Genomic DNA, 14880 nt, shown 5'->3' with positions numbered 1-14880 from the left:
CATGAAAAAAAAGATATACGTGGAAATGAAACAGTGTTGAAATAAGTAATCAAATCACTGGATTATTCATATATTATAATGGATAATATCAAGGATTAACATAGTAAAAAAAGCCGACCGGGCTAGCCGAGTGGGTAAAGTACCTGCCCGGCAACCCAAAGGTCGCGGGTTCGATTCCCGCCTCGGGCTTGGATCAAAGTACTGCAAAAACCTTGGGAGGTGCAATATGGCCACAGAAGCCGATGCGCCAATAACTACCAAATCCAAAAAAAAAAAAAAAAAAATAGTAAAAAAATTTACAAACTAATTATAAAATATTTTATTAATTTGACATGACATCCTTTTATACAGCATACACAAAGTGAATAAAAGCAGTTCATCAATATGAGAATTAAATGACAAAACTATTTTCCAGTCCTCTGTGCAAGAGTCCTGACAACTTTCAGTTATATTTTTCCACATTCGAAAGGTATGAAGTAATTGGGTCATCCAGAACTTCAGACAAGCCAGAATATATTTAGAAATTAAAACATGAGGCATCTAATGATAGCATCATCATCATCATGAACTTGGTCCGGCTTAGGTCTTTTAAGACCTGTTCCGTTGTAGCTCTTGGAGGTGGTTTTGATGTTGCCATCGTTGTCTTGGTCGACCCACATCTCTCTTGCCTGTAGGTTTGTAGTTAAAGGCTAATTTTGGGATCCGGTCTGGGTTCATTCTTTCTATGTGGCTGATCCATTTTTCCTGGTACCATTTTATGTCATTTACAATGTTATCTACTTTTAATTTCTTGCGGATATCTATATTTCTTTGGTGGTCTAGTCTTGTAAAGCCTAATAATGGTCTTAAAAATTTCATTTGTGCTGCTTCTAGTTTGTGTGCATCTTTCTTATTTATGACCCAAGTCTCACAGCTGTAGAAGAGGGCTGGTTTTGAAGTGATGTTGTGCAGTCGTAATTTTGTTTCAGTTGTTATTTGTTTTCCGAAGTGGCGTTTAATCGTTCCATTCATTTTATTATATTTTTGTATTTTAGTGTGGATGTCTTTCCCTTCATTTGATATTAAATTTCCCAAATAGGTGAAGTCAGATATTTGTTCTATTATTTTATCATCAATAACAATTTTGACTCTTTGTATGTTCTTTCCACATAATCCCATTGATTTTGTTTTTGAGGTGGAGATTTTCATTCGTACTTTTTACCTATTTTATTAAGTTCATTTGCTGCTATCTGTAGTTCATCTTCGGATTTTGCAATTATAACTTGATCATCAGCATATAATATAGTTTGGATTTTATTCCTGTTGTTCAACTGTATTCCATTGTTAATTGTTTGTTTCCATTCTTTAAGAATTTTATTGATGTAGATATTAAATAAATTTGGTGATAGTCCACATCCTTGTTTCACTCCTTTATTGGTGTTAATTGGGTCTGATAGTTGGCCATTAGAATATTTTATACAGACTTTTGAATTTTTATATAGGCTTTGGATCGCTTTCCGGAGTTGGGTTGGGATATTTTCTTCACGTAGAATCTGCCAAAGTTTTTCCTGGTTTACATTATCATATGCTTTTTCATAATCAATAAAGAGCAGAAATGTTGGTAGATTGAATTCTCTTCTTTTCTCCAAAATTTGTTGTAGTGAGAAAATGGCATCTATTGTGCTTCTCCCTTTTCTGAACCCACATTCAGAAAAGGGAGAAGCACAATGATAACATAATAACAGTAATCAGATAACGGAAATTGGATGAATCCACTTAATGGAAATGTGGATTTGTAAATCTCGTGCCTTGTTCTTTTGGCTACTTAATTTCTCTAGATGTGCAGGGTCTTCAAGACAATTCTAAGTTAATGGCCTCCTGCAACTAAGTCTAGCTCAACCCCAGGAATGACCTGTTTCCCATGAATAATTCAGAAGCCCCCATCTATATACAGCCTTTATTTCTTAGTGCATGTAATGCACTAAGAAATAAAGAATGTATATAGATGTATATAAAGGAACTGCAATATAATAAAGGAATAATAAGAGTAATTTAGTGTCGTAAACTGAAATTTTAAAAGGACCACAACATAAGAGCTATGTTAATTCAGTCATAAAATGTATGTTAAGAACTGAATTGTAATTCAGGGGCAGGCCATCCTGAGGGTGCAAGCAGGCGGCAAACGTTTAAGGGGGCCCTAAAAACCTGAAACTTACATACACATATGAAGAAAATTTTAAAGGGTGGTGCCAAATTTCAATTGGCATCCGGGCACAAAATTGCAATTGACACCCGGGCGCCACATACCCTAGGAACGCCCCTGTTGTATTAAATGTATACATATTTTAATAAAAGCAAAATCAGAACTCAAAGCAAAGAATTATACATTCTTAAGAGTGTAAAAATATTAAAATCATATCTGCAGTACAATGAGTAATGTTTTTGCACATCAATTGCATGCCTAATAGACAGAAAAGAATGTATTTTGACTCACCTCCTTTTGTTTCAATTATTTTAACACACTTGTCTTCATCCTTTGGGCAAGTAATAGCATGATGAATCCTCCAGTCAAGACTATCTCCACATCCTGGCTGTGAACTGACACAGCTATAACACCATAATTCAGTTAAACCTGAAAGGAACAGTATCTGACATAAATTTCTCATCTGAGACTTACAAAAATCACGTACAGTATTTTTATTTTAGAGGAAAGAAATATAAGTGTTAAAAATGTGAAGTTAAAATTAACATTTTTAAAAAATTTTCTTCAAATTTTTAATGAAACTAACAAGTATTACAATAAATAGTATAAAAATAGTCATTTTTTTTGTTTGCTTTTTCTTTTGTAATGATCAGGAGTCTCTGATCTATGTCCACCAAATCTACCATGTTGGACTTCCACCTTCCTCAGTAAGGGGTGCATCATGGCCTTAGTGGCCCATGCACCATAAAAACCAAACAAATCTCAGTAAGGCTTTTCCATAAAGATATTGCTATTATGGAGATGTTCATCATTCACTAATGTGCCCAAGGTTACCTGGGAATAAGTTTAAATAGGAATAAGGAAGTGTATTTTTACAGACATATTGCATTTGAGATTTTGGCAGGCTTGTAATAAATTTCCAATCAAAATTTTATAGTTATTTGCTCTATTGCTGCCCAAAAAATGTTTTCACCAACTTGGAAACTTGGAAAAAAAATATTTCGAAGTTTCCAGTTCAGAGGATTTAACACTCTTTCAAAATGTTAATCCTTCAGTAACTTTCTTATCTGAAAATACCCTTTCTTTGAATTTGTCATCACTAATGTAGAAATTAGTTTTAAATGTTGAAAACCCCATCTCCATTCCTGTCCATAGATTTTTACAAAATCCTTCGTTAAACCTAACTTTACAAGAAGAAGTGGGAAAAAAGGTTCATTCGATGAACTAATGGTTTGTAGATGCCATTTTTCTTTCCAGGTATGAAATTCATGGGGGGGGGGGCAAATCTTAGTTTGATAATGAATGGTTTTGTCACACTAGCACAAAAAACAACAATATTTTGTATAGTTATACACAATATTTTGTATAGCTATTTTGTAAAGACAAACACTGTAAGGGATTTGGTTGAAAGGTGTAGTGATCACTGCAGTAATATCTAGAAAATTCCTGATTCCAGAACTTCTCAATTAGCAGTTCAGCTAGCATGAAATGAAACTAAAATATGAAATACTCTGCAAACTGAATGTGCTATGAAAAAAAAACAAGCTGAACGTTTGAAATCAACATTAAAAATACACTAAAGTCTGCCATATTTCTAATAAAAAAAATTTTCATTATGCTTCAGTGTATTGGGCAACCAAGTCAAAATAAAGTAAATATTCAAAAAGCATTTTTGTACAAAGTTTTAATTTTTATGAACTGTCAAAATTTCATGAAAAAACTCGCTCCACTCCACACAACTTGGACACATTCAGTGAACTAACTAACTCTGGAAAGGACTAATGTGTGATATGGTCACCATTCACTAATGTGCTGATCATAAAATGCACTGGCAAAAAATATACATACTACAGTATACAAATTAACAGCAATTAACCCATTTCAACCTACTTTTAGCATTTTTGAGCTCTACATGGAACCTAGAACGTTTTATGAAGAGAACTTTTTCATTGTGTTGTAGACACAATGAAATTCCACATTCTGAGGATGATGGGCTGACTGAAGAAAATATCAATTTCAACATGAAGCATCTATTATTAATAGACAAAATAATAACAACTGTTTCTTTTTACTACATTTGAAAATGAAATTTAAAAGGGGTTTTCAAATTTCCCAAGCTAAAGTAGTCCATGCTCTGAGCATAAAATGTGTAGCGTAAACAAAAAATGATTTAACTTGTTTAGCAGTATCTACATAAAAAATGTATATATGAAGTACAATTACATCAGTATGAAATATGGTCTCTATAATTAGCAATACAAGGGGCTAAATGGCCAAAATATTGTGGCAAATATCCTGGTGGACATTGAGCCATGTTTCTTGCACTTTTTCTGTAAGTTGGGCAACAGTGGTAGGAGGCAAGGAGGTGGAGGTCATTGAACTCCCATCACATCCCAAATGTGTTTGATGGGCAATATATCTGTGAATATTCAGGCCAAGAAAGCATATCCACATTGTCTAGGCACTGTCAGGATATCAGTTATGTAGACAGGTATTTCTGGAAAATAGTTTCGGATGCCATGTAGAAAGGGCAGAAGCACTGGTCTTAGAACGGTTTCAACATAACATCCTGCCATCAATAACAACCAGAGGTGAGTATCTATTGTAAATGATGATTCTCCATTCCAGTTGTTGACCTGGTATGTTGCTGTCTGGATTGCCCGTCTCGAGACATGCAAATGGACATCACTGAATCCCAACCAGAAACTTGAGATGACTCAATAACACTCTGTTTCCCAGGAAGCCTCCACTTCTTTCATTTGTCAGTTAATTGTGCTCCATAACATGCTTGTAAAAAGGGATAATGTCATGACACTGGAAATGTGATAGGTATATTTAGCATTAGCAGAGGCATACAATGCAAGAAAGCAATCTTATGCAGCATCAGCCAAACAAAAAAAAAAAGAAGAAGAAACCTCCCATTTCACCCCTCCATTCATTCCAGCTCAGCCTTAAATTTATTTAGGCTACCAACTTAAAAAACAAAAGATGGAAGTCTGTTCCACCAATCAACCACCTGCTGGCTAAAGGGAAATTTCTGCTCATCAATTCTAACAGCAATTAACCCAGCAATTAACTGTCTTTCCTCAATTTGAATCTATGCCCCCTCAGGTTCTTAATCTGAGCAGGAGGAAGAATCTCATCAGCATTCAGCTTGCTCAACCCATTCAAGACCTTATACACCTCAATCAGATCACATTGCAGGTGCCTACTCTCTGGGTGCTGCAATTTGCTGAACTTAAGCCTTTCTTGGTAAGAGCACCCCTTTGTTCCCCTCACCAATCTTTTTGTCCTTCTTTGTACTCATTCTAGCAACCCTACATCCTTCCTAAAATGAGGACTCCAGACCTATACACACTACTCTAGGTGTGGCCTGACCACTGCCTTGTACAATGAGATAATCACCTCCCTGTCCCTGCTAGCAAAATTCCTATATATTATTGACAAGACTCCATGACCTGCCCTGGCGACCCATCTGCACTGCTCAGCACACTTCATATTTGACTGCACAATTACCCCCATCTTTTTTATTCTCCACTTCCCTGGGTGTAGTACCACACAGTTGGTATGTTTCTCTGGGGTTACTTCTACCAATATGCAGTACTTTGCATTTGTCAATGTTAAACTTAAGTTGCCACTTCAAGCCCATCTGCCTAACTTCTCTAGATCCTGTTGCAGGGGCATACTGTCTTTAGTGTCATTAACAATCCTGCCAACCTTTGTATCATCTGCAAACTTGGACATTAATCCTGATATACCTTCATCAATATCATTGATGAATACACAAAACAACAATGGGCCCAGCACCGAACCCTGGGGAACTCCACTAATAATATTTGTCCACGAAGAGCAGTGTCCATTGATTACCACTCTCTATCTTCTCCCACTCAACCATCCCTTTATCCATTGTAGCAACTTACCCTTAATGCCATATCTCTCCAATTTGTACAGCAGTCTTCCATGTACAACAGTATCAAAAGCTTTCCTGAAATCCAAGTACTGTATATGAAATCAAAATTATTTTTGACATTCAGTTCCTTTGTGACCACATCATAGTATCCAATCAAATTGGTCAGACAAGACCTCCCTTTAACAAACCCATGCTATGTCTTAACTATTACTGCAGTCTTGTCTAGACGATTCTGCAATGCTTCTTTAACCAGTGACTATTATTTTCCCCAGAACACAAGTTAAACTAACAGGTCTATAGTTACCTGTCACGTTTTAAACCCCCTTTGTGAATTGGGTATACATTTGCACACCTCCAGTCATGGGGACCTCTAATAATTATGGCTAAGGGTTTGCTTCCTTTCCTGCCTTCTTTAATATAACTGGATAGATCCTGTCCACACCAGGTGCCTTCCTTATGTTTAACTTCAACAATTTCTCCTCCACTTTGCTCTCAGTTATTATAAAATCACTTAGCTCCCTGTTAGAATTTGGCATTCTCCTCATTGAAAAACTCCTCATGTGTGAATGTAGATGCAAAATACTCATTCAGTTTATCACCTACCTGAGCATGATCAATAGTCAACTCATCTATGTTAAGTGGTCCAATCTAATCTGATTCATCCCTTTCCTTCTAGAGTTTACATAAGTAAAGAACTCTTTGCCTTTTTTCTTTGCATCTTTTGCCAAAGATTTCTCGTAATCTGCCTTTGCCTGCCTAACCTCCTTTGTGACTTGATTATAGACAAGCTTATATCTGTCATAGGCTTCTGTGTCACCTGATAATTTATATGCATCCCATACATTTTTCCTCTCTGCCACGAGCTTCATTAATTCATCTGACATCCATTAAGGCCTGAACCTTGAACAGTATTTCTTAGTTGGAATGAATTTTATTTACATAAATATTTATCTATAATGTGATAGGTTTCCATTCTTCCAATTCCACCAGAGTCCTGGAAACATGTCCAAGTACCTCCCATTCATCCATTTTTGCCGATGATGTTTAACCTTTCAGACATCATCATCATCAACCATTTTCAATCCAGTGCAGGATAAAGGCCTCTCCAGCAACTTTCCAGTTCCTTCTGTTTTGTGCAATGGCCATCCATTTACTACCCACAAACTCATGAATTTCATCTGTCCATCTCCATCGTTGTCTTCCAGGTTTTCTTCTAGCTCCTCTTCGGTACCATTCTGCTATTTTCTTAGTCCATCTGTCATCATGTCTTCGAGCTATGTGTCCTGCCCAAGACCATTTTAGTTCTTTAGTTTTGATAAGAATGTCCTTTACTTGAGTTTGCTGCCTAATCCATGTGTTTCTCTTCTTATTAACAGTCTGATTCCCAATATAATTCGTTTCATTCTTCACTGTGCAGTTCTCAGCTTCTCTTCTATTCTTCTGGTGAGTGCCCAAGTTTCACTTCCATGTCATGGTGGGGAGTATACATTGGTCATTATTTTACGTTTCAGACAAATTGGGATATTGCTCCTCAGTATGCAACTATATTTCCTGAATGCTATCCATTCTAAAGTTATTCTTCTCTTGACTTCCAGCCATTTATCATTATTACAGCTAATGACTTGTCCCAGATAAGTATATGACTCCACTTTTTCAATTACTGCTCCTTCAATCATTATGTCCCTTTCTATGGCATACTTTTTCATCATTATTTTTGTTTTAGCCATATTCATCTTTAGTCCAAAATCCTTATTAACTCTACATAACTAATTAAGATTTTCCTCTAATTCTTTGGGATCATTGCTTAGGACCACAATGTCATCTGCAAATTGTAAATGGTTTAGGTACTCTCCATTCACATTGACTCCTTTCTGCGACCAGTCTAATCTTCTGAAAGCTTCCTCAAGGGCAGCAGTAAACAACTTCAGAGATATTGTCTCCTTGTCGAACTCTTTTCTTAATTTTAAATTTGCTACTGTCGTTGTCTAGTCTAATAAAGGAGGTAGCATTCTCACATTTTCTTCAAAATCATAATATATGGGGTATCTATGCCTTGTCTTTCCAGTGCCCGAAACATTGCCTTATGCTGTATGGAGTCAAATACCTTTTCATAATCCACAAATGCCAGGCATAACAGTGTTTTATATTCATTTGCTTTCTCCATTAGCTGTGATATTACATGAAGGTGATCCATAGTTGAGAATCCTGTCCTAAAGCCAGCTTGCTCTTTCGGTTGATTCTCATCAAGTATTCTTTCTAATCTGTTAGGATATGATCCTTGTGAACAACTTGTAGATATGGGATAACAAGCTAATTGGTCTATAATTTCCAATTTCTGATTTATCTCCTTTCTTATGCAGCAGAACTATGATTGCATTATTCCACTTCTTAGGCATCACACCTTTTCTAATGCATTTTGTGAAGTCTTTTTTGTGCTATGTCTCTTCCTCCCAATTTTAACAACTCTACAGTAACTTCATCTTCCCCCTGGGCTTTCTGATTCTTCATTTTCTTCAATGCATGTTCTACCTCATGAGGAAGGATATCGGGTATGTTGTATGTGTTACTAATTTGCGATCCATCTTCCCCACTGCTGGCATCATTCCCTCACTCCTTGTATAATTCTCTACAGTAGTCTTCTGCTATTTGAATTATGCCTTCTCTGCTATTCATAAGTACGCCATCGCTATTCTTCAGTTTTAGTATCATTTATCTTTCTGTATTACTGCTCATGGCTGCTAATTTAAGTCCTTTGTTTTCCCTTAATGCTTGTTCTACTTTTCTTGTGTTAAATCTTCAGACATCATAACCCACACTAATAGCAATTTTCCTGTTAACAATCTAACTTCTGACAACTCAGCAATCTGACCCCTTTCCGAGTCCTACAGCTATCATGATGCCACTCTACAGATGTTAAAAGGCACTGCCCACTCTGAGATGGTCAATCACTTAATTATTTTTTTTTGCCCACTAACTTTATACACATTTTATAGCCAATAAGATTCCTGTGTCAGGTGGTAAGAGATGATTTATTGGACACTATCATGCCAATTAGCTTGATATGCTAACCAATACACATTATTTCAATAAACATCACAGTTATGCGCACAAATTTTTTGATAAACTGGTACGCTCTTTCTAGGTGGGCAATATCACTGACAAGCGCTGTACTTGGAATTTGTCTTAAATCTTTAGGCCACTCATACAGAATAGGTGGGGACAGTTATTGGGCATTAGTCACATTCCCATGCACACATATATGTCCAGGGTGAATTATATGCATTGGAGGGCAACGTGTTCTGAGCTACTGTGGTATGTTTTCAAAAGCAGTTTTGAAAACATACCACAGTAGCCCACAGTTTTTGTAATTTTGTTGTTATAGATGATTTAGTTTGAGAATATTGTAACAGTAGTGAAGACAAGAAAAAAAATTATATTACTCCTAAGAAGGCTACTAAAATTAAGATTGAAAGAATGTGGAAAAATAACACTGATATTGTTGGTCTACAGAAAGAACAGTTTGAAGAAATTATAGAAAATGGCAACACTGTAAGAAGTTACCACTGACAGTGGAAGAGTGGACAAATGTGGAAAAAAAACACACGTCAAGAACAGATAATGACTTTTGCTGTACCTGCACTCAAAGAAGAACTGGGAAGAAATACAGCAAAATCTCATAAATCTGGAATTCAAAAATTTGTTCATCACTTTTGAATATTATCCAAGGATAGTTGACCGTACAAGGCAAAGGGGAAATGGGCTGGCCAGACTTTGGAGGTGGGAGACATTGCAGGTGCCAGATTCATGTATTATATTACATTAATGATTTCTAAACCAATTTCTTTCTGTTTTACATATTGAGCCCCCTTTAAAAATTTTCATAAATTTCATGAGCTCCCAAGTCCAGAACAAGAAAAGAACATCAAACTTTTATTTCAAAGAAATGAAATAAGAATAATAGAAATAAATAAAAAAACACTTCATTAGTGGGATGGCTTGTCCATATTTTGTTAAAAAAGTGCTTAATGTAAACAACAAGCAAAAACAGCCCCCCCCCAAAAAAAAAACACGTGTGCCCCAGACTTTGGGAACCTCTGTCCTAGACCATATGTTATTGTATGTATTTGCAATGTATAAAAACTATTTTGTAAGACATTCAATACTAGTTCACAGTATTGTACAGTGGTATATATTTAGTTTTACAGGAAGTCATACAACACTATTTATACTTCAAATTAAAAAATATTTCACAGTTGCCACGCCCATACTGGAGGCAGCATTCAAATCCACAACCTTTATTTCACAGGCAAGTACTTTACCTACCAGACCTATCTGACAGTGAAGGTTAACAGTTTGGCTTAATGCCAGTAGCTACCATTCTGTGGAGATTACAGAACTGCTTTATTATAGTAACCCTCAAAACACCAGATTCAAAAATTCTTACTGTTAGAACGAATGTGCAAAAGAATGTACATATTAATATATTTGCAATTTATTTACATATATATTTTTACATAAATATACATTGCTGCTAATTTTTTAAAACTCACGGGTTTGTTCTTTATCAGACAAAGCAGGTCATGCAATTTGTCAGGAGTTATGTTTAATGGTTTACTTCTCCAAAAAGTTTTATGTTTAAAGTTTTATTATGGTAAAAACATAACAAAAAGTAAACTTTCAAATGCAATTTGAAAGTTTACTTTTTTCTTAAAGCAAACAATATTAAGGCACTGCTCACAGAGGAAGTTCAAGTTGTAGTTCAGTGCTAAACAGGCAACATGGAAATGGCTCAGTTACATACTCAAAGACTCCCATTACACACATATAGCATAAAAGTAATATCAGATATTACCTAAACCTATAGGTTTTGTTTCTTAATCTAAATAAGGGTGACCTCCCCTTATATAAAAGTCTACATTTACTGTTTTATTTATAGTTTATTGTGCAGTTTAATATATCACAATGTAAACTTTTAAAAGGACAAAAATAACTGAACTGAAAAGCAGATGCAGATTTTACGATAACATACCACTCAAGACAAAAAGAAGTCAGCTTATGTGAAAAGTCAACTTGCACACCAGAATATATGGTATCTTATATGGTATGATGTAACTGATCCCATGTGAAAAAAAGAATTACGATAAAAAAGTAACAATAGATAAAATAAGATATGTTCAATGTCTTAATTCCGTTAATATATTAAAAAAAAAAACAAAACATATATATTCCACTTTCACTAGACCTCCTGAAACTTGGCAGATTTGCTTCCCGAGTCCTCTTGGTAGCATTTTCATTTGAAATCTGATTTTAAATAAGATTCAAATCAAGGTCTTTGTAAAATTTACATGTCTAATTTTTGAATCTACCATAGATACTTCCAATAAATCTTACCCACTGACCCTGTAAACGGCTTATTTTAGCACTAAATAACTACTGATAGCTAACTAGACAACTATTATATGGGGGGACAGGTGGAATTTTTCCCCCAAGACCATCCATTGCCATTTTTGTGGCAAAAAATTGAATTATTTCAGGAACAACTGGACTGACTTCGTATAAAACACATTATTGGAATCCTATTCTCTCAAAACTTGATATTACGACACGTTGGACAGAGACCAGCTAATCGGGTCTCGATTACATAAATTGTCTGTCCAACATGTCGAAAAATTGGATTTTGGGTATATTACAAATCGGTGGTGCATTCAGGAAATCAATACTTCACTTTTTTGGCACAAAAGACAAATGGCCTTGTCATTTATAAAACCGAAAACTCAAATACTGTGATTCGCAGTTGGCTAAAAGGGCTTTTCAACCCATTTCTAAAACTATATTACAGTAAAGGATAAGCTGAAAAGAGGGCGTACTCCCAAGACATTTGGGATATCTTTTATTAGTTACACATGCAACATATTCGATTCATAATTCCAAAAAATTTCGAAACTTCTGTTCTTTGTTTCAAATATGGTGGAAGGAGAAAAAAAATCAAAAGGCCTACTATTCATTCATCTCCGTACATCAGATCTCCACAGCTAGAGGCTAGTAATCCGTTACTTTAGTGTCATAACGTCACAGTAACAATGTCGATGCGCTTCGACTCCAGCTTTTGATTTAATCCCTGTTCTTTTTATTTTCTATTTGAAGTTGCTATGCTGGGAATTTAAACTTGCTATTTGGTGCTTGCTTGTTGGTTTCCCCCCAACCCCGATGTGTGCCAGATACTTGTCATATTTTCAGTAAGAAAGAACATATATATATGTGTATATATATATATATATATATACAGGGTGTCTCAAAAATATTGGTACAAATTTAGGGGAGGTAGGTAACATCTAAAGGAATGTGAATTGCATAGGAACCCATAACCGGAAACGTCACTGTAAGTTGGTACATGGCGCTGTTCATCAGTTCGTGAGGGGGAAAATTTCTGGTTTACTCATTAAAGCAGTAGTCGCCGCAAGAAGAGCATGCATCGGCATACGAACTGTGAGCTGGCAGACATGCACCTAGTGAATGGGTTAGCAGAGGGCCCACACGGTGTGCGCCCCCATGCAGCACGACATCGCTTCGCAATAAATGTATGGGCAGGCATGGTCGGTGACTGCTTAGTCGGCCCATACCTGTTACCATCCCACATGAACTCAGCTAAATATTAGATCTTTCTTGAACAAGTTCTACCAGGGTTACTTGACGATGTTCCAGCAAATGTGAGACGCAACATTTGGTTTCAACATGAAGGGGCGCCTGCCAATTATGGAAGGTGTGTTTGTGACCATTTGAACAGGCGTTTTGGGTGTCGATGGATTGGCCGTGGTGGACCCGTTGCCTGGCCCCCACGTTCACCTCATTTATCGAGCCTTGATTTCTTTCTGTGGGGGACACTCAAATCTGTTGTGTATGAATCGCCTGTGGAGATGGAAATGAATCCCGTGGCGAGACTCGTCTGTGCTGCTGTTACTGTCAAAGAAACTCCAGGTGTGTTCGACCGTGTCCGCCAATCCATGCTGCGTCGGTGTCGCGCATGCATCACGTCTCATGGTGGAACCTTCGAGCATCTGTTGTAACATCATGAAATGTATCCATCTCGTACTCCATTGTTAATATTATGTCAAATAAATGTTTGCCACTAATTACTGTCTTGTGTCATTTCTGCTTCTTGTGCCTCTGCTACTCTCCCGTGACATAGTAGTAGTAGTTACGTTTCCGGTTATGGGTTCCTATGCGATTCACATTCCTTTAGATGTTACCTACCTCCCCTAAACGTTTGTACCAATATTTTTGAGACACCCTGTATATATATATATATAAAATCAGTGTTGTTAACATACTTTAATTTCCTGGGCTTATTATGACCGGGGCTCACATCTGGTGAGTATGGGCTGGGCACACCCAGGGTCCTGAGCTGGATACCATCATTCTTCTTCTCTTTTTTGGTGATTCCCTCCTACTTCTCTCTCTCTCTCTCTCTCTCAGGGTACTCAACTTTTTTTTTTTTTTTTTTTTTTTGCTGGTGCAGCATAAGCCTCAGGCTTCCTTGCACCATATGGCTAATAATAATAATAATAAATATTTTCGTCACTGCCTCAAATAAAATAATAAAATTTTTAGGTTTCATAAATACACACAAATTTAAATAGAAACGGACGTGTGGATGTATATACGTATTCTCATGTTACAGCGGCACTGAAGAAATCTTCACAATCAAAGCACAAGGCGAACTGGGAAAAAAAAAAAAAAACACTAATTTTTAATTCTTAATTACTGAAAGTAAACCTGATTTCTTACATTCGTGAGAGGGGAGATTCAAAGCAAGCAAGTTCTGAATAGAAAGTTTAAATTCCCATCACAGAGATGAGCAAATACAGTGAGTAACGCACAATCGGTCAAAAAAACAAATTGTCACAGGTCGGAGCTAAGTTCTACGACGCTAAAGTAAAGGATTTTCATTATCACACCCAGGCAACATTATTTCCAAATATCCAGTCTTAAAGGGCAACAAACGTGGTAAGAAAATGAAATAATTTATACTTACCGGATGATATGTTTATAATTATAACAACACTCAACAGCATAAAATTAAACATATTGCAAATAATAATAATATTACTTAAAATTCATTACACTATATTTACAAACCCGCGCCCATCTAACTTTAAACATTGTACCTCAGTGGTAAGATGGCGCTGTGTAAATTTCTAAATTTATTTCCTCGAGTGTGCAATAGGAAGTTATCAGAAGATTTTTTAAATGTCTCACTATTTGAAACCAAGAAGCCTTAATACGAAATGCAACCATTTGGTATTACCAGTAACAAAACTACGAATTCTAACCCTTATAATACACGTGCCTTGAGTTACCCGGGTTCAAGCCCGTGACTGCTGAATACGGTGCTGTTTCTTGTATTATCTCTACATTGTGAACTCCTCTGACCTTATGATCGTCCCGGAGTATAAACAGAAAATGTATTAATTTATTTAATTATTCTCAATTCTACCCACCCCCAGGCCTGTTTAGCTATAGTTACCAAACGATGAGCTCTCCCTACGAAAACGGCGCAAATTAGTAACAGTGCCATTTCATTTAGAAGTTATACGAAAATATGATGTTACACACGCATTTTAAAAGGAAGATGAACTATATAGATAACTTTTCAACTTAACAGTATTAAAACAAAACAATCAAAAAATAATGTTAACTGATTCGATACCTTTTTAACCATTTGTTCCAGAGATCAATTTGTAACACATAACGACGACGACGTAAATAAAAGCATATAATTATCCGTGAT

General features: G+C 36.1%; 1 protein-coding gene across 1 annotated transcript in view; it reads right to left on the bottom strand.

Annotated features, from left to right (window-relative positions):
* Positions 1-14234, bottom strand: part of crim (QVR superfamily protein crim) — a 29415-nt gene extending 15181 nt beyond the window's left edge. The window contains exons 1-2 of the mRNA XM_090385922.1: positions 14125-14234; positions 2474-2611 (exon numbers count right to left, since the gene is read on the bottom strand). Coding sequence (XP_090242048.1) covers positions 2474-2611; positions 14125-14176 — 190 coding nt within the window. The 5' untranslated portion in view covers positions 14177-14234. The remainder of the gene's footprint in view (positions 1-2473; positions 2612-14124) is intronic.
* Between the last annotated feature and the right edge of the window lie 646 nt (positions 14235-14880).

This window comes from Mastigoproctus giganteus, chromosome 12 (assembly GCF_048544385.1).
Source record: "Mastigoproctus giganteus isolate SK-2022 chromosome 12, ASM4854438v1, whole genome shotgun sequence".
Classification (NCBI taxonomy): domain Eukaryota; kingdom Metazoa; phylum Arthropoda; class Arachnida; order Uropygi; family Thelyphonidae; genus Mastigoproctus; species Mastigoproctus giganteus.
The sequence above is the reverse complement of the archived record's forward strand: the minus strand, read 5'-3'. Positions and strand labels throughout refer to the sequence as shown.